This window comes from Melospiza melodia, chromosome 1 (assembly GCF_035770615.1).
Source record: "Melospiza melodia melodia isolate bMelMel2 chromosome 1, bMelMel2.pri, whole genome shotgun sequence".
Classification (NCBI taxonomy): Eukaryota; Metazoa; Chordata; class Aves; order Passeriformes; family Passerellidae; genus Melospiza; species Melospiza melodia.
The window spans coordinates 17,426,831-17,446,189 of NC_086194.1; the positions used below are offsets into that span (position 1 = coordinate 17,426,831).

Sequence of the window (19,359 nt, forward strand, 5' to 3'; positions counted from 1 at the left end):
ACCGACCGCATTCGCAACACCTCCACATGAACCATCCACTGCAGAGTCAGCTGGGCAAGGCTTGAAGGCCGATTTAGGAAATCCTCTGAGTTAACTAGGTGCAAGATAAAACTGTGCTGATACTGAATATGAAGGCTATGGTTTTCTTTGCTATAGACACAAGCAAATCTATAAGAGAACAGGCAGTATGAATACCAGCAATACAAAAATGATAGATTCCCATGTTACAGAAATAAAGTCTTCACCAGCTTTGAATGTTGTACATTTAGATTGTTACAAATTCAAATTTTTAAAGACTTTTTCAGATTTTTTTCTTTCACTAGGCCTTCATTCCTGCTGCTATAAAAAAAGAACCTTAATTAAAGCTCAAAATGAAGTGGAAACTAATAAACCCATTAGTTTTAGTTTCCTTTTGCATGTAAACCCTCAACCTGTTTTCATGACATTTTCATGCACGTCCTTTTAAAAAAATTATTAATTTATTGTAATAAGATACTGTTGGTTTAGTAAGCTTCCATCCTCACACAGCTTACAGTAAGATGGTACTTATTTTAGTAGAAATGGGTTTGTACTGCTGAGTTTTTTTGCGAAATCTCTCCTGCATATTCAAAACAGTAAAATATGAAAAGAATAACTAAAAATCTAAAAGTTAACCCAAATTTTTCTTGCAGAAGTGCAAGGAAGGTCCAAAGAGTATTCAGCTCCTTGTGAGCTCCCCCCAGACACATGTACATGATAAGAGAAAAGCAGTAGTAGTCTAACACTCAAAAATGTTCCTGGGATCATGAGAGGAATAAAGAAAATAAAACCATGTCAAAGGAGGGCAATGAGTTCCTCTTCAAAACATAATTTAGATGTTGATCTGTAATAGTTTCTGATTTAGTGAGCTTGTGCATAGAAGCATACACAGAACTGGGCAGATGCTTTCACTGCCCAATTTTTTTACCAAAGCAAGCGATTTTCCAGCCCCATGTCACAATGAGTAGATGCAGGAATTCATGGCCAGGGGAGTGCAATACCCAAGCAGGGTCAAGGTTTACCAGGTAAACAAGGCAAGCTTGGCAGGTGTGGGTCAGAATGGAAAAGAGGCACTGAGAAGCATGCTTGGTCATACTGAAAACATCAAAAATGCTCCTTCCACAGTCCCACATCTTCACAGAGGCTCTTCTCAACCACACCAGCCCACATCCTCTGCAAACAATCTGCTCTGTCCCTGTGCTGTGGGACAATCTGCTCTGTCTGCTGTGTCCCTGTGGTGCCTGTGAGACACACAGGAATCCTGCTGTTCAGTTCAGCGTGGGCAGCCCAACCTGTGTGTTCTTTACAGAAAACCATTACACTGAATTTGCACAAGGAGAAAAAGATGACATGGCTTCATTGATCCACATCCATCTCCAGTGAATAGAAACAACTGGGGATTTATTTTGATATGTGTTGGTTGTTCTGACGTCACTAAATCCTCTTCAAGGTGTGTTCAGTCTTTTGTTAATAAAGAGATAATAGGACCATAAGTCAATATGCAGGCACTGTGATAAGCACTGTAAATTGCTTACTTGATGCTTGTTTTTTAATGTGGGAGCAGAGTATTGTGATAGCAGCAAAGCCTTCCATTATGTTAGAGATGTAATTAATTCAATACCTTATAATAGTAAGGGACTCAAATAGCATTTTCTATTGGAAAGACTCTCAATAGAATCAGTAAGAATTATTCTATTAATTTTTTGTCCCACAGAAAGTGTTTTCCCTAAACCAGAAAATTTTTATCAGAACATGTTGATTTTGTTAATATACTTTTCTCTCAAAATGGGGTTTCACAGAGGATTGAAACCTTTTAGCTGGGTGAGGTAAGCAGTGATTTATCTCCCACCCTTTCTCAGGGCCTGTGTGAGCTGCACATCAGCTGCCTCCTGCGCTGTTGGTTTCCAGGATCACCATCCTCCTTAGCCTGTGCTTCCCTCAATGCTGCCACGATCCTTCTCTGCACATCCTGTCACAAACATGTCCCTCTCAAGGGCACTGAGAGAATGCAATCCTGCTGAGAAAGATGGTGGGGACATGAAGTAGTAGAATTATACTAGAAAATGCTCCTGAATATTTTATTCCTACAAAAGGCCCACTGCAGCTCATTTTAATGGATCAAAACGTGACAGTCTGATTTGACCAAAACAAGCTTCCTCCTGGTTTCTCAGCACAAAATGTAAAGAATGATATTAGTTTGATATCCTGTTTCACATCAGAATGAAACAAAAATATATCAGAAACCGCCGAGGAAAGGAACTTCTAAGATATTTTATGGACTCGAAAAATGGACCCATAAAGAAGCTACTAACAGGGCCAGTTCCTCAAGTGGGATGCATTAGTGTAAAGCTGATAAAGATGATAGTGCCATGACAAATTACACCAACTGCTGATCACATCCTACATACTCTCTCTGAGATGAGCACCTGATGATCCTGTGCTATGCACCACAATAAAAGGTGTATTTGACATCTTTACTTACCTTTCATCACATCTAATCAAAATCACACTATCTGTACCAATACCCAAGGCTGCAGCTCCTTTCTTCACAGAAAAGTGACTCTGAAAAAATAAATTTATTATTATTTACTTGTTTTATTATTTATTATTTAATTTAATATAAAACACTACCCTCTTGCAAACCCTTCAGCAATAAGTTCCATGAGGCAGTAATTACATTCAGAGCCCTTTTGCAAACTGATCACTGTAATTTGAGGCTTCAAAGAAGGTCAGTACCCTCAACTGGAGGAACAGCAATCACTCTAATCTGGGTTTACTCCTGGAATATTACAGACATAACTGTGGTCCATGCTGGACCTTGATGCAAACCTGCAGCTTCTATTGCTTGTACAGATTCTGCTGTGAGCTTGATTTACTGAAACAAAATAGTCTTCTCTACAGAATTCATTTAGTTTGTGATGCCCAGAGTCATGTGCTACAATGTATATTCTGCCCAGAGAAAAAGAGAGAAATGAATATAGGAAGCCTAATTGTGATGTCATGCCAGTGAAAGCCAGTAATAACTCCTACTAATAAATACAGCTACTGAAGTTTAAAATCAGAATGGGGCTATTATTATCATTATAGTAAGACTATTAGTTAATCTGTATACACAAATTAAATGTGTAAGCTACATACTGGAGTGTACATTGGCCTAATTTTCTCTTGCTCATAGGACTTAACTCCCAAGCTAGTGTTGGTGTATAATCCTAAATTGAATCCCAGTGATTATGATAATGCAACAGTTTTATATCAAATTAAAGCCCCAAGAATCTGGTTTTGTATTAACTCAAACCCAGCTGTTAACAATTTTGTCTAAAGTAATTTTAACTACAGTTTATTAAACATTGAAAAAATGGAAATTCTTTAGATACTACAGTATCATTAACTTAGGATGTAACACTATAAAAAAGATCCAGAAGACAAAAACCTAACAAGGCTTTTTAAGTGTCCAGAGTGTTAAAGAAGAAAGTGAGACCTAGTTTGCAGATCACAAAGGAAAGAAGCAATCACTATGGCTTTGTTAAGGGAGTATTTGCAAGCAGCTGAGAGCAGAAGGGGAAGCGACTGGCACAATGGTTAAACGTGTGGACTTCACCTAAAGGCCACGAGGGCACAGATTCACTGCATGCTAAAGGACTCTTAGCATAATGAACACTTTGAAAATTACAACTTAATGAAAGAGGAAGAAGAGTAGAAGAACTGAAAGATGTACATTCAACTTCAGAAGGAAAAACCTTTGTGTTTTACAAATTTCTCAGGGAGTAGTTTTCATGGAGGCTTGACTGCTATGGTTAAAATTGCTATGGTTAAGAATTTCCAGTACAAACTCCTTTTTTATATGCCTGTATTCTCACCATTTTGGATGAAATTCTTAACATTTTCATGATGTCTGCTGACTTTTTCAATATCTGGATATTTTTATGAAGTTCAGATTGCTCTTAAGTCATGTTTCACTGATGATATATGGACAATTTGAAAATACTTCCTCAGGCAAATATTTTTAATACTAGATTTGTTTTTTAAATGCAATGGGTTGGTACAGCTTTTCCCTGGTGGACATGGCTTCATGTTCAGTGTGTGAACAATGTGTATTGAGCAGCCCCTGAACACGTTGCCTAGATGTAAAATCAGTTTTTGAAGTACTAGTACAGCAAACCACACCAGTCCCTGAAGTAAGCACACTCTGAAAAGTAAACATACACACACTGCACCGACTCTCACATGAACTGATGATAAATGGAATGCACACTCATCACTTAGATGAGCCACAGGGGATTGGTGCCTGTCCCTTGCAGGTAGCCTAACCAAGGTGACACCATCATGTAGGCTTCCTCTGCATTCAGGGGGAGAAAGGCACCTTCAGGCAAAGATTTATCCAGAGTAAGGGTGGCTGGTTTGGAGTGGGTGCTGAATGACATCAGGTGAAGAAGTTTCTATCCCTTCTCTCTGAACAAAGTCCTGTGATACCTGCTGTGAGAATGGGAAGTGCATCTGCAGCCACCAGCACTCAGACACTGCAGGTGTTTGACACCCAGACATCACCCAGCCTGTTAAAGCCACTGGTCACAGGTCTGTTCATCTTGGAATCTGCTCTGTTGTTTTTCTAGCTGGGAGTCACAAGGTGCTAGGAAGTATTTAAACACTGAACATCACAGCTCAGCCACCACACTGACATTTTTCATGGCATGTTATTTCCTTCACAAAACTGAATTTTTGAACAAATGCATTTCTTTGAGTTTCATCAGCTTCACTAAATTCAGTGGGCTTTTCCCCAGCACAAATGCACTGTAGATGAAGGCTTGGATTGTGACCAATCCAAAACCCTCGAAACATCAAAGATACAAAAGTCTGTTCCCAGCCCTGTGGGCCTCCCTGAGCCCTATGGGGCAGCAGTGCAGCTTTGTGGGAGCAGGGAAGAGAAGAGCCCATGAAATGGCTATTGGCAGGAGGAGGCTTATAAAAAATTCCCAGTTTAGGAAAGTATCTTGGAACTTCGCAAAAATTGAAAACAGAGCAAAAATATTGCCAGTATAATGACAGTTCACAGATATGTTATATGAAGATAGAATTGAATGCATATACTTAAAAAAATTAATCTGCTTTTTATTCATTTGTTACATGAACTGATGTGCACATACTGGGTGGTGTAAATATATAAATGCAGGTAGAGATTTAGGAGTGAAGAGGCACAGATATATTTCACTGGGGTTTGAGTTGATGACATTACATTTATTAATTTTGCTCCTTACTCCACATTATTTAAAAAAGATTTACTGTTGCAATTTGTTTTTATACTAACAACCCAGAACTATTCAAAGTGCCTTAAAAAGGAAAAGACAGATTTAAATGGTCTACTATGAGGAAGGAAATTAGGCCCATGTGCTCAAAGGCATCTATTGGAATATGGCCAAGTGCAGCTGCCTTGCTAAGAAGTCTCATGGCACTGCTAAAAGAGCACTGGGGGAAAAAAATGAATGTAGTGCTGATAGCTCAGTTGCCTGAAGGCTTTTTAGAGACTGAAGGGAATTCAGTGGCCAGGAACCAAAACTGGTTTACGGATAAATTGGGAAGAAATACAGAAGTGTGTGTACAGAAGGGCAAATGCAATTACAAATTCTAAACGAACTGAATATGAAATGGCTCAATCTGTCTATACAGTCACAGATATAAGAATTTCCAGTACAAACAGATATATGACTGCTGTTATGTTTTCATGTTTTAGGGCAAGACCACAGGAATTACTCAAAGGACTTGACAGGCTCTGAAAGACCAAGGATGAAAGCAAAATGGAAAAAATATATTTGCAGAACCAAAGAAAACTTTCACAATGATAAGTATTCAAATTTGGTTTAATATTCCTGTGATGTTGGTGAAAGTTTGGTTGTCTGTGTAATATAATGGTAAACACAGAAAACTATAAAGGTCAACGAGATGAAAAGGTTTGCAGAAATAAACCTGATCAGACAGAACTATTCACAGATGATTTAACTGGGCTAACAAGGAAGGACATGAAATGTGACCCCTCTGCAAATACCAGGGCTACAGATTTTCAGACACACCAAGAAGGGAGCCTGAACATCACCCTTCGCAACTCAGCTGTGTAAGAGTTACACGGATCTGAAGCCTCGTGGAGGGAGAACCAGGGGACAAAGGGAGGGCAGGCGCAGGCTGCCTGATGCTAGCCCTGAAGGAAAAGAGGAAAAGCCAGGCTTGGGGGCACTGGAAGGTCTGGAGTTTCAGCACTGTCCTGGGCTTGCAGACAGAGGAGGACACAAGGTGGGAATTGGCTGTCATTTTGGCTTTCTGCCTCCCTCTCTTCACACACTGCACAGGGTGCATGGAAACTGCAAATATATTCCCAGTAGAGAGGAACCTAATTTCTATATAAAAAGAAATGTGGTGAAATTCAGGGGTGAAGGAGAAGGTATTAGTGATATAGATATTAGTGATATAGGTATATAGATATTAGTGACTAAGAGCGTTCTGACAGTCAGAAAAACAAAAAAGGTGATTCTGAGCCAGGGGAATTTTCCCTTTATCTAAAATTTCAAATGCTGTTAGGTACAGGTTTGCTCCCCAGATAGCCATTTTTACATGGTTAGCTTTGTAAGGTAGAGAGAGTGTAAATGTATTACATGTGCAATAATGAATAAGCCCCCTGAAAAATGGAAGAATAATTAAAAATGCTATGATGCTGAAAAGTACAGTATTGTTATCTGAAGTGCTTCAATATACAGATGCTTCTATTTTTGTAGCTTGCTAAATTACTTGCTCATCATCTGGCATGGTTGAAGCTGTCACAAACAACCATCCTAATGCCATGAGCCCCACAGGGCATGGCTGTGTTTTCAGATTGCTGCTTCTCCTTGCTTAAATAAATCCAGAATGGCATGAGCTTTGTGGAGGTGGCTTATCAGCACCAGTTTCCAAATGCTGAGCAAGCTAGGACTGATCTCCTGCAGCTGAAACTCCCCAGGGTCTGTCACTGGCAGCCCAGGAGATCTGGACCCCCAGCCTCACCTTATCACCTATTCACCAGCAAAGAAGGAGAATTCACTTTCCTATTCACTTCTCTTGGGCTTTAAGCATTGTGCAATCTCTGGATGTGTAGGCTGGGCTATTTCTCTCTTAATAATCTAAAAATGTGTTTCTAGTTCAGGCTTGCTGTTTGGGGGTCCCACAAAGGTGGGGAAAAAAGGTATCTCCATACCTCCCTGATCTCCTAAGGCTTTGGCACCTGCTTTAGACTTAGGATGAGTTGTCTTCTGCAGATCTCGCTCTTTTTTATTGGCCATAAAAAGTGTATAGACTAACTCAGATTAAATGTTTACACTTCAGGTGATTAACATTAAGCAACATGAATCCTATCTTTATCATCTGATTTCAAGCTACAGCTTCTCCCTCAATTACCTACAAAAAGAACACACTGCGTCCCATCCAAGTTTTAAATACACTGCAATGAGAGATATATTTGCTAGGGTTTCATTTACCTACTGCTATTCAATTTTTAAAGTTACTTGTTAGTATCAGGTGAGAAATGAGGATATTGATGTTTCTAAACATACCAGTATGCACATCCTTGGCATTTTCCAAACACACAACTTCATGCTGCTTTTCTAATCAGAAAGACTCATTTGGTTTATTTCTAGGGCAGATAGTTTTGCAGCACTGTATATAATAAGAAATGTTGCACTGAGTTCAGGAGGATACTGTGGCACTGTAAAAGCCACGAGGTATTCTGGTCCATACCAGATGAAGGATTAGACCCAAATGATGATTTTCTCCTTTAGGACTGACTGCACTAGAGCACTACTTTTATAGAAAATGCTTTTACTCTGATTTGAATGGTGCTACCTGAAATAAGTTGTTCCTCAAATAATTTTCAGTTTCCCCCTGGCTTCAAATACCATAAAAATAATTTTCTAGTTATTATGCAGTAAGTAGTGCAAAGAAAAAAATGTGTGAATCCATCAGTTTGATTTTAAGTTTCCTTAGGTGGAAACAAATCTAATTCCTACTTACTCTGTATGCCCAGAGTCTAATTTACAGCTTTCTAGTCTATGCTACAAAATAGAAAACAGAACTTTCAGGCTCCTCAAGCCTCCCTCTGGAAGCAACACCTCACACAACACCCCTTGGACTGCTTCTGGCAGGTGGCAGTTCTGCAAAGAGTCTCCTAAGTTGCAGGGACAGAGGGCAACACTACATATCATGGAAGTGGTAGATTAGGGATCAGATTTTCCTTCGTTCCACACAGAAACCAACCCAAAACCTTCCATAGCCTGTGTGAAATGGTCTATCAAGCTACAGACACAGAAGTAATTTTTTAACTTCCTCCTGCATCAGCACCAAGAAGCTTCACAGCAGGCTTCTGGAACTATTCAGATAAAAACTTCACAAAACCACTCTTCTCCCACAGATACTGGAATTGTTTGACCAGCCTTTTTTTCATTTTCTGAACTGTGGATTAAGCCCACACAGTCCCTAATTAATCAAGTCCACAGAAATTCTGCAAGCTTTTTAAAGCTATTTTCCTACCAGCAATGAAAAGGGCCAAAGTCTGTTTTGTGACTTGAACCCACCTAGTTCTCTCCAGCTAAACTTCCCCTTTGCACACTTTTCCTCCTCAGGGCAGCATGACTGTGTCCTTTTGCCTCCTAGGTGTAATCCCTGCTCCGTACAATTTCCAGCCACTATTGGACACTCTTTAAGACAGTGCTGGCTGGGCAGGTCAAAATCACAACAGGGAATCAGTAAAAATTTAACAGGTCTTGCCTTGGGGCCAAATGGAACAACTAAAATGTTCTGAGAAGGCAGCCATCTCTTTCAGCAGCTTTCTCCATGCTGAAAAAGGGATGGACTCCTCTGAACAGCTACAGCAGCCTAAAGCTGATATGCTGGAAGACAGGAGGAGGCCTTCACTTTGGATTTTTCATAGTGTTTGAAATGATAGACTGAAATAGGTTTTTACAACTGGCATCCATCACTTTTTCCCCTCTGAGTTAAGGTCTCTTGCATCATGTGCAGTCCAGAACAGCTGCCCTGAAGGACATCACTGATCATGAGCAGTGCAAATGAAAGAACACTGATGATGCCCTGATGAATACAGAGGACTGAAGGAAATCCTGAGTGCCAAGTGCATCTCAGGAAATTAAACCTGAGGAAGACCTACCCAAGCAGTTGCAGAGTACTTCACCATCATTGGTGAAATAGAAACAAACAGCAGCAGAGTGCTAAGTTGTGGGATGGGGGAAATTTGCTGGCTGGGAATGTGCACAGTTGGAATAATCACATAGGCCTATTTTAGGCTCCAAATGTAGGTTGTGTATATGAGGAGGCTCTTTATGGTCAGTGCACAAAAGTAGGTGAAGCCCTCCCAAAGGTGATTTAGAACATTTAAATTCAGGAATATTTAGGTTCCTAATTTGGATGCTCTGAGTTTCTCTCCAGAGGAGCTTCTCTTCACTGGTTGTGCAGAGAGTGAGGCGCCTAATTTTGGAACACGATGCACTCCTAAATTAGGGAGGTAATTACTTAAAAGCTGTGAATTACTCCTCCCTTCCCTTCTCCCCCACTGGCAGCTGAACCTATAATGGCATCAGACTGAGCCATATTCTGATTACAGTAGTAGTGGTGGCAACTGTGATACAACTTCATTCATTTATAGTACAGGAAGCTCTACACTGGTAGTAATGAAAAGAGAGTCTCATCTGGGATGCTGAAATTCTTCATTGAGAATTGCTGATATTAAAATCTTTGCATCTGACTGAAAATTTGAAAACCAAAATCTACGAGTTTCTAAACACATACAGTTACCTTAAGCTTTGTTTACTATCACACCCTGCATGCAGAGCATGGGAAAATGACACTATGGATCTGCTGCTCCAGCTAGATCCCTACAAATCTATGGGGCCTGATCCCTACAAATCTCTATGGGGCCTGAATTCTCAAAGAGCTGGCTGAAGTCATCACAAAGCCTTTCTCACTGACTTTGAGTGGTCTTGGGAATCTGGAGAGGTCCCAGCTGACTGGAAGCTGGAGGACATCATCCCAACTTCCAAGAAGGGCAAGAAGAAGGACCCCAGAAACTACAAGCCTGTTAGTTTCACTTCAGTAGCTGGCAAATTCACAGGGAAGATTATTCTGGGAGGTACTGAAAAACACCTGGAGGACAATGCAGTCATTGGTCAGAGCCAGCACAGCTTCATGAAGGAAAGTCCTGCTTGTCAAACCTGATTTCATTCTATAACCCACTGATCTAGGAAAGCCAGCAGATGAAGCCTTTGGGACTTCAGCAAAGCTTTTCATACTGTCTCTCACAGTGTCCTTCTGGAGAAAGCATCCGGCTCACAGCTGGACAGCCCTGTTACACAATGGGTGACCAGCTGGATCATGGGCACCAAGGGTTACAGTGAAGGGGGTGACCCCACACTGGTGACCTGCCACTGATGGGGTTCCACAAGGATCCATCCTCAGCCCTGTGCTCTTTAACACCTTCATTAATGACTTGGACACAGGATTTACCTGGATGCTGGGTATGTTTGCTGATGACATTAAACTGGGGAGAGCTATTGACTCCCTCAAGAGCAGGGAGAGCCTGCAAAGAGACCTCTATAAATTAAGAGGACTGGGCAATCACCAACCATATGAAGTTCAACAAGGGCAAGTTCTGGATTCTGCACCTGGGATGGGGCAGCCCTGGTGGTGTGTAGAGACTGGAGAGCAGTGCCACGAAAAGGGACCTGGGGGTCCTGGTCCATGGCAAGCTGAACCTGAGCCAGCAGTGCCCTGGGGCCAGGAGGGCCAACCCTGGGTATCACGTGCAGTTCTGGGTGCCACAATACAAGAAGACATTAAGCTGCTAGAGGGTGTCCAAGGAGAGCCTCCAAGGATGGTGAAGGGTCTGAAGGGGAATCCATATGAGGAGTGGCTGAGGTCACTTGGTCTGCTCAGCCTGGAGGAGAGACTGAAGGGAGACCTCAGTGTGGCCTTCAACAGCCTCATCAGGGGAGGCAGAGGAGCAAGGACTGATCTCCTCACTCTCGTGATCAGTGACAGGACACGAGGGAAGGCACAAAGCTGAGTTAAGGGACACTTAAGTTTAATATCTAGAGAAAGTCCTTCACCCAAAAAGTGGTTGAGCACTGTAATAGTTCTCCAGTGAGGTGGTCACCAGCACCAAGCCTAACAGAGTTCAAGAAGCTTTGGACAATGCACTCAGGCACATGGTGTATCCTGCACAGGGTCAGGAACGGGACTTGATGATCCTGATGGATCCCTACCAACTCAGGGTGTTTTATGATTCTACAATTTGCTTGTTCCATGGCCATTGTTTTTCAAGAGCATCCAACTGTGGCAGAGAGAAACCTCAGTCAGGCCAAGGAGTCCTAAAGTAGGTAGATCATCAGCATGATGTGACAAATGAGACAAATGACATTTGCATATCTTAAGTGTGTGTTCAGGTCCTGCATGACACTTCCTATCTTAAAAAGGATTGTACTTCTAGGCCTCTGAATTTTCAGTAACAGCTTCTGCTGTTTTGAGGGTTAAACCATGATCCCTTAGCCTTTGGGCAAGGGTTAAAGGGTCCCGTCTTCACATAGTGCAGTTTCTTAACTTCTCTAGAAGATGAGAATATACTTTTTATAAAGCTTGATTGAGGAAGGGACAAAACGGCAATTTGAAGATACTTTTAAATGTAATGGACTTCAGATGCTGCCCTATGAATTCTCTAGTATATTTGATTTTTGAATGTTTAATTTGCTAAGGGAACTGCTTCTTCCCTGGCATGAAAACACAATTATTAAAGCTCATTTCATTATTTTGAGACTGTTAGCACAATTTGGGTCATTGTTTAACACTCCATTGCTACGAAAACAATGAAATACTCTAATGATTAATAGGATTTGTTACTTTAAATAATCATGTTGAACCTCATTTGCAGGACTTAGGCTTGTTACTTCCATGTGGCTAATGTATCTCTAGCTGTACATCCAGCTTTGGAAAGTTGCAACTCATGTGTAGACTGTCCTCTTTAACTGCTATGGGAACAATAATTCTGCAACGTGGAGCCCACAGCTGTGTACCACATCTCATCCCATCCTACTGCTATGAAAGGCATCCTCTGAGAGATTTCCTCCTGCACTTTGGTGATAACTTTTAGAGTATTTTGTTCTTCACACTTGCATAGAATGGAAGCACATTTTATGGTAAGTCCAGAGGCAGCAGGAGGACTTTGTTACCTAACATGGACAGTATCCTGCTGAGCCTTGGCCACAAATGAGTCCTTTCTGGCTGAGCCCACACAGCTGGAGAGAAATATAGAAGTGGACAACGAAGCCTGAAAGCAGCTCACAGCCCCTCCTGAGGATAAACCTTCCTCTTTCCTTTCCTCCTGCACCCACATTCTCCACTCTGCGCTGCAAGGAGCTCCAAATGGTTGTAAAGCCAAAAACAACCCTCCCAACAGAGACTTCTGTATGGCTGCACAAAGAGCAAAGAACCCTCCCACAAGGACTGCTCCTGTTTCTCTTGTGCCCACCTCCCTCACCCCTGGCAGGTCCCAGCAGTGCCTGTGATGAACCCCCACGTGCTGAAGCTTTTGCTCACAGGCAGAAACTCACAGTGAAGCCCAGCAAATACTGCAGCTGCTCTGCTGCACACACACACAGCATTGTCACAGGACTGTCTTCATGTATGTTATCACCTTCTCATTAAATAACAGCAGGAGTGGTTTCAGATGGAAAGATTTTGACTCAAAAGGATTTTCTGTTGCCCCAGAACAGATGACAGTCCTGGCAGAAAGTGCTGAAACCCAATGATGAGCTCTCCTCATTTGATGTGGTCCTTACCACTCACATCAACATTTATATGGACATGTGTGAGAGCAAAGAAATAGCACAGAAGCACTGTAGAGACTGCTCTGCCTGGATTTCAGCCACAGGGAAGTGCAGAGATCATCCCTCTACAGATAAAAATTTCAGTCCTTCCCATGTTTTTATTCCCAGTGAAGGAGTAACAGAAATGAAGACAGTTGTCAACAAATTCAGCTGTTTTCTTCATCATAAAGTCATACAAGCAGATGTAACAGATAGGAAAAAACAGAAACACATACATGTTCCGATGTGAAGGCAACCAGTCTGGGAATAGCTGCCATTCCTTTTTCTTTAACTTCTGGGAACATCTTGAAACGTGCAATCAACATAGCATACATGTTAGATATGGCACCACCTGGAGTCCACAGTAATATACTGTTACTTTTTCTATTCATTGTAATGTCATTGCAGAACAAACAAGTCTTGCTACAGTTTTTCTATATAAATGTCTCTGCCTTGTGGCAGAAACACAGATTCTTCTTCCTGATGCTCCTCACAGCTGGGCTGTGTAACAACAGGATCTACTACACACAAAAAAACACTTATGCAAAAAGTACCACTGCAAAAAATGACTGGTGCTTCCTTTCACCCTCATTCCAACTACCATCTCTCCTCCAGTCCCCAGTCTTAGCTTTTCATGTGCCATCAACACATAATCCCCATTCTATTCCATCTCCTAAGCAGGTGCCCACACAAAGGGCATCCTAAGGGATTTCCAAGTGTGACCTACTCTGTGCTCTCCCCTCCTAAATCAGGGTGGTGTTTCATGCCCCAGCTTTGAGCAAACCTACCCACTGAGACCCAACAGCTGCTATCTTCTGGATAAGTGGAGTGGGAAGAGGGAAGAGAAAGGAAAAAGGGTCATTCTAACAAATATTTTTCATTTTAATTGTCCTCTTATGGGAACAAAGGGAAAAGATTAAATGTCCCTAACACTAGCCTTAAAATCACTGGCATACATTCACTTAAAACAGCCATTTCAAGTTGGGTATTTAACCCCCTTACAGACAGGTATCAGATCTACAGCTCTGCAGTGGTCTGTTTCTCCTGTTTGAAATTTTTTGCAAACCAAGTCTCTGTGTCTACAGTGGAGCAATGTTTGGCTTTACATTAATGCTGCATGAGCACTATGGGAATATAATGCAGTACTTGAGGCAGATGCTGAGAATTTTTAAATTTGTATGCACACAAACACACACACAGACAGACATGTATGCATGAAATCCATCAGGTTTATCCTATGTGTGTATATATATACACACACACACAGATTAATTGTATATCCATGTTTATGCACATGTATTTATATAAAGAAAAAGTTTTAAATGAACAGGTTGAAATGCCAGTGAGGTAGAGTTTAACTATTGCAACCTTCATCCATCTAAAAATGGAGTGAAGAGCACAAGATGTGCACCTCCAGAGGATGGTTCAGCTCATCCTATGGCAGCTGTTTGTGGTGGGTGGAACTTGCCCTGCAGACACATCCCCACTCTCCCTGGAAAACACAGGAGCTGCTGTAACCAGCCCAGGGTAACACCCAATGTCTGGACAGCCAAAGTGAGATAAGATAAAATCCATCCTTTGAGATGAAGGAAGCACTGTTGGTTATCTGTGCTGACAAATTAACATTGTTTTGACTTTTGTAAGATTTGTTTTAATCTCACTAGAGATAACTACTGTTCCACAGCCCACACAACTGTGCCCTTCATTTCTAATCAGTATCCTGGCTCTGCTCTTGCAGTGAGGCTGCCCTGCTGTGGGCTTTCCCTGACCTCACTGGCCCTCCTGTGAATCCAAGGGAAAAGGCCACACAAGAATGGCATTGCTGGCATACAGGTCAGTACACATTGGGGTTTTTCTTCCCCTTTCAACTATCTTGAGAGATATGAATGTATTTCAACACCTTTCTTCGAAATGACAAAATAAGAAATGGAGAGATTATGAGGAAATGCTCAGGTACCTGTCTCTAAAAAATGCAGATGTTATGTAAGAGCTGCTATTGATAATTTAGGTGACTGAACTAAGTTGAAGCAATTTGGCCTATCTTGTCCAAAGTCCTTGGCTCAGTGTCAAAAGAATCAAGACTGAAATGTTTAGTTTCTTCAATACCAGGGTTTCTTATTAGTATTTATTACTCAGTCATTTAAGCTTAGTTTACTCATAAACCTGCATTCTGCTTTTAATTTCATAGTTGTATTCACATCCACAGCTAATTGTAGCTAACAAAACACACCTACAGAATTTGGAGAAAACAGTCAGGCTTTTATGCTTCACATGTATTGATACTGTATATTTCATCCCAGACAATGCAGAGAGAAAGAACCTTTTCTTTGCAACAGTAAGGTCTTCAGCTAAAGCCATGAAGTGAGAAGACAGCACAGAAATTATTTTGATTATTGCCTAAAAAGGCAGAACCTGCACACTGAGTATTGCTGCCTTAACAGAGAAAATTATAAAGATGCACTTTGCACAAACCAGAAGTTGCAGAGAAACAAAGAAAGAATGAGAGGGGCAGCCCTGCAAACGCCAGCACAGGTACCTGCCTGCCACAGAGCCCGTCCCCACACAGGTTTCAGCTCGATGAAGTGAGCTCTGGCACAGCAGCAGTGCCCTGGGCCCGTGCCAGGCAGCTCCTCCGGAGGCACACACCTCTCCTGACTCACACCATCTCCACCTGAGTTTGCCACACTCGGGCAGATCTGGCACAGCCACTGAGCCTTTCCCCCAGCCCGCTGCCATGGGCGGGCAGCACTGCCATTGCTCTGCCCTCACCCTGCAGGGCCCTGACCAGCCCCTGGGAAGGTGGGGAGCCAAGGGCAGCTGTACCCAGTCAGGTCAGGGCTGGTAACCAACCACCACTCCGTTTCCAAAAGCTTTCACTTTGGTCCTGGGCCCGTGAGACACACTTAGATGCCAGGTGTGATGTGGGCCAAGGTTTTCAGGGGGATCTCTAAGCACCACAGTAAAAACTGTCAGAGCTTTTGCTCTCAGGCTTTTCAACTAAGAACTCGTGAAAAAGCAATGTCAGTTCTTCTCATCTATTTCTCTATACCTGTGGGAAGGGCCAGAATAAAACTCCCACACACTTCCCACATATGCATTCAGATGTGAGAAGCTGAAGATGAGCCTTGCCTGACCTCCCTGGCCTCAGAGAGCCAAATGTCCTGGGCTGCTATCAGTGAGGCCTTTCCTCTACTCAAGAGTGCACTCTTTCTCTCTCCATTAGGTCAAATAACTTCCCTTCCAGAAAGGTTCCTTCTGCAACAGCTAACAGTCTGTTCTCTTTTGACAAGCCAAGATATTACACTCAATGTAAATCCTTTCATTATTTTGCAATTTCATAAGATAGACAAGCCAAAATTTTTGAGCAATGAAATTAGAGTCAGAGGAGAGGTGACAAAGAGTATAAATCAAATGACTAAGTGGAATGATTAAAAAATAAAAAAAATCTTAATGTTTGTCAATGATTTTTCTACACTAACTTTTTTGCCTTACTGACTTGCCCTGAAGAAACCAGGTTTCTCAGCCTTTAAGCACTCAGATTAACTAAGCACCCAAGGACCCCACTGAGAAAAACAGGTCAGCTTCACATGGAAAGCTAACAGCATGCTCTAATGCTGGCAGGGTCTTCCTGACTCCATTGAAATTGCTGGGAGGTATGCTACGTCTTTCCCTGTTTGCTCCAATTTCCCCTGCGGTGCTGGAGAGCTTTGTTGTGTTTCTTTCCTCTGTTATTAATACAACAGTCTTTCTATTTCATGGGATCCATAAAAAGGGGGGGCAAAGCAAAACTGCAAGGCAAATGTCTCTTCTCATTATGTTTCCCATGTGCCATTACAGCTGCTCATCATGCAGTGCAATTTGCTCAAACAGACCCTCATAATCACATCCCTGAAATTCATAAACATGCAATACTTTATCTCAAAGAGGCCACTGGTGTTTACTAGCAAGTGTCCTCTCAAACATGCATATTTAATTATATTTACTCTTTAGCTGCAGGGGATGTCATATACCACAGTCTGAAAAATAGAGAAAGCTTGAAATGTTATGTACCAGGTGAAAATATCCCATCGCCACAGCCCCCTGGCCAGCCAACCATCTCTCTCATTTTCCTTAGTGTGACATATTCCAAAAGTACAAACACTGGAGCAATTTCATAGGTGAACCTGAAATGTAGTAATGTCCATATTTAATGCTTTAATCTACAATCTTTTTCCAATATTACATTACATTATAGCCACAATATACTCTATCTTATACTGGGTAGAGTTCTGTTTCACAATACTTTCCACAGTCTTCTTTCTCATTTGACATCAAATGTCTAGAAGGAGAAATGCAGGGAGCCCTTAACAATCCATTTCCACCCACTTCAGTGAATAAAATCTTGCCCACCTCTTCCAGGTTCAAGGCTTTGCCCTTTATCCGAGGGATGCTGGGCAGAGCCCCTTTGCCTTGCCCAAACCCGTGAGCGTGTCTGGAGGCACATGTCAGCAGTCCTATTCATAATGGCCAGACAGTGCATGAAGCTAAGCAAGTACACAGAAATGCTTCCTAATCCCAAAGTGAAAAAATCCCCACACTTTAAAATTCCACATCTCTTTCTTACAGAAAGCAATGGTTTCTGCTCTGGGTACGGATTGTACATAACCCCTCTACATGAATGCAACTGCTCACTCAGTACCCCTTTCATTTTACATATTTATGCATGCAAAATGCCAATCTGTATATATTTTTTGTGTGCTTTTGGGAGGCAGCACAACCAACATCCTATCACGATGATGAAATTTTATAAATGACAGCCTACAGGACAACATTGAAAGCCTTTCTATAAATAACTGTTGCAACCATTTAAAAAACAGATTATTTCTTCCCCAGCAATTTTAACATAAAATTATTCTTTCACTCACATACAGGAATTAGTATTTTAGATCACAATCATGAAATTAAATATCTATATATTAAATTTAAAAAATCTTCTACTTACATATTAGTATTTGCTGCTGATGTCAGCCAGTCTGCCGCCAATCCAACCATGTCCAACCCAGTTGAAAGTTGATTAAAATATCTAGGGTGCCCTGCATAAGATAGAAAATGTTATCAAAAGGCTGATGACTCTGAATGAAACTATTCAGTGCTGAACAGTATATTTACCTCCATATTTCTATAGAGAAGGAAGTGCTTTCAAGGTATGAAACAAAGCAAATGGCAGTAAATACATTTCTTGAAAAAGGCAGGATAATTTCTCTTCTTTCTCATTCCAAAGTCAGTAATTATACTCAACACAGAATAATGAATTCCAACATTCCCTATTATCCTTTCAATATGCCTTGAAAATTAGCACATTGCTGCCTCACAAAAATAGCTGTTTGCTCCCGTTAGTGTGTCACATGTTGTCACTGGATGTGGTTTTGCCTGACTAGCTTTGAAAGGCACACATGAGACACCATCTGAAAAGCTTGCCAGGACATATAACATCAGTGATGAATGGCTAATGATTGTAATAGACAGGGCGAAATGAGAAAATGGAGTATTTTGGTGACTGCTTTGCACATGACTCAATGGCTGATGATTGTACGAAGATGGCAGGGAAGGTGGTGGTCCTTGTCATTTCTTCACTGTCACAGTACAATTACAAATAGCCTGGCTACTTGCAACTGCGATTTTAATTCAATGCCATAAAATAAAGCTCTGCTGCCCCAGCAGAATGATGCACAGGACTATATTCAGTAAGTTGACAGTCTCTTGGTTAATCTAATTGGTTCCTGTTTTTTTTCTAAAATCCTCCTAGAGATTTTCCTTAAAAACGTGCCTAGAGCCATTAAACACAGGAAGCATTAAAATTCCATTTTTACTAGTTACTTCCCGCAAGCCCTTGATAAGTGGCATAATTACTGGTACAAATTATGGATAGTCCACAATTACTTAAATGCCATCCACCTCAAAGGACGGAAGCCTCTGCTTGGGAAACACCTGTCCTGACCCTTAGACAATGTACTGTTATTGCCATCAGAGAAAACAAAAGATAGAGCAAGATGATTGAGGAAATGCAGACCCAGCACTGAGAGAAAACTTATCTTCAGTCTCCTGTGACCTCTTATCAGGCATGGACACATGGCTGGCAGAGCAGCACGGGGAATTGCTCCCCAGCTCCCACCCTGCAGCACACAAAGGCAGAGCAATCAAGCTGAGCAGGCAGATCAGAGCTGGGGATTTGGGGCAGGGGACACACACGCAAATTCTGCTTGCCTGTGCTCTTAACCCGAGACCAGCCCTGTGCCATTGCCATCCAGCCTGATCGCGTTTTGCACAGAGCTCCCCCTCTCACTGACAGAACTGCCACCTCTCCCTGGTCTGTGCTGCCAAAACCAGGCAGCCAAAGCCCCTGAGCACGGAGGAATGATGCTCAGATCCAGCAGAATGAACTGGATCTTGCTCTTGAGTGGGGTTCATGGACCTAAGACAC

General features: G+C 41.8%; 1 protein-coding gene across 1 annotated transcript in view; it reads right to left on the bottom strand.

Annotated features, from left to right (window-relative positions):
- The window catches only part of GAD2 (glutamate decarboxylase 2), a 40,142-nt gene that overhangs the window by 15,207 nt on the left and 5,576 nt on the right, over positions 1–19,359 (bottom strand). The window contains exons 5-8 of the mRNA XM_063149644.1: positions 17,881–17,971; positions 16,950–17,062; positions 13,136–13,251; positions 2,501–2,580 (exon numbers count right to left, since the gene is read on the bottom strand). Coding sequence (XP_063005714.1) covers positions 2,501–2,580; positions 13,136–13,251; positions 16,950–17,062; positions 17,881–17,971 — 400 coding nt within the window. The remainder of the gene's footprint in view (positions 1–2,500; positions 2,581–13,135; positions 13,252–16,949; positions 17,063–17,880; positions 17,972–19,359) is intronic.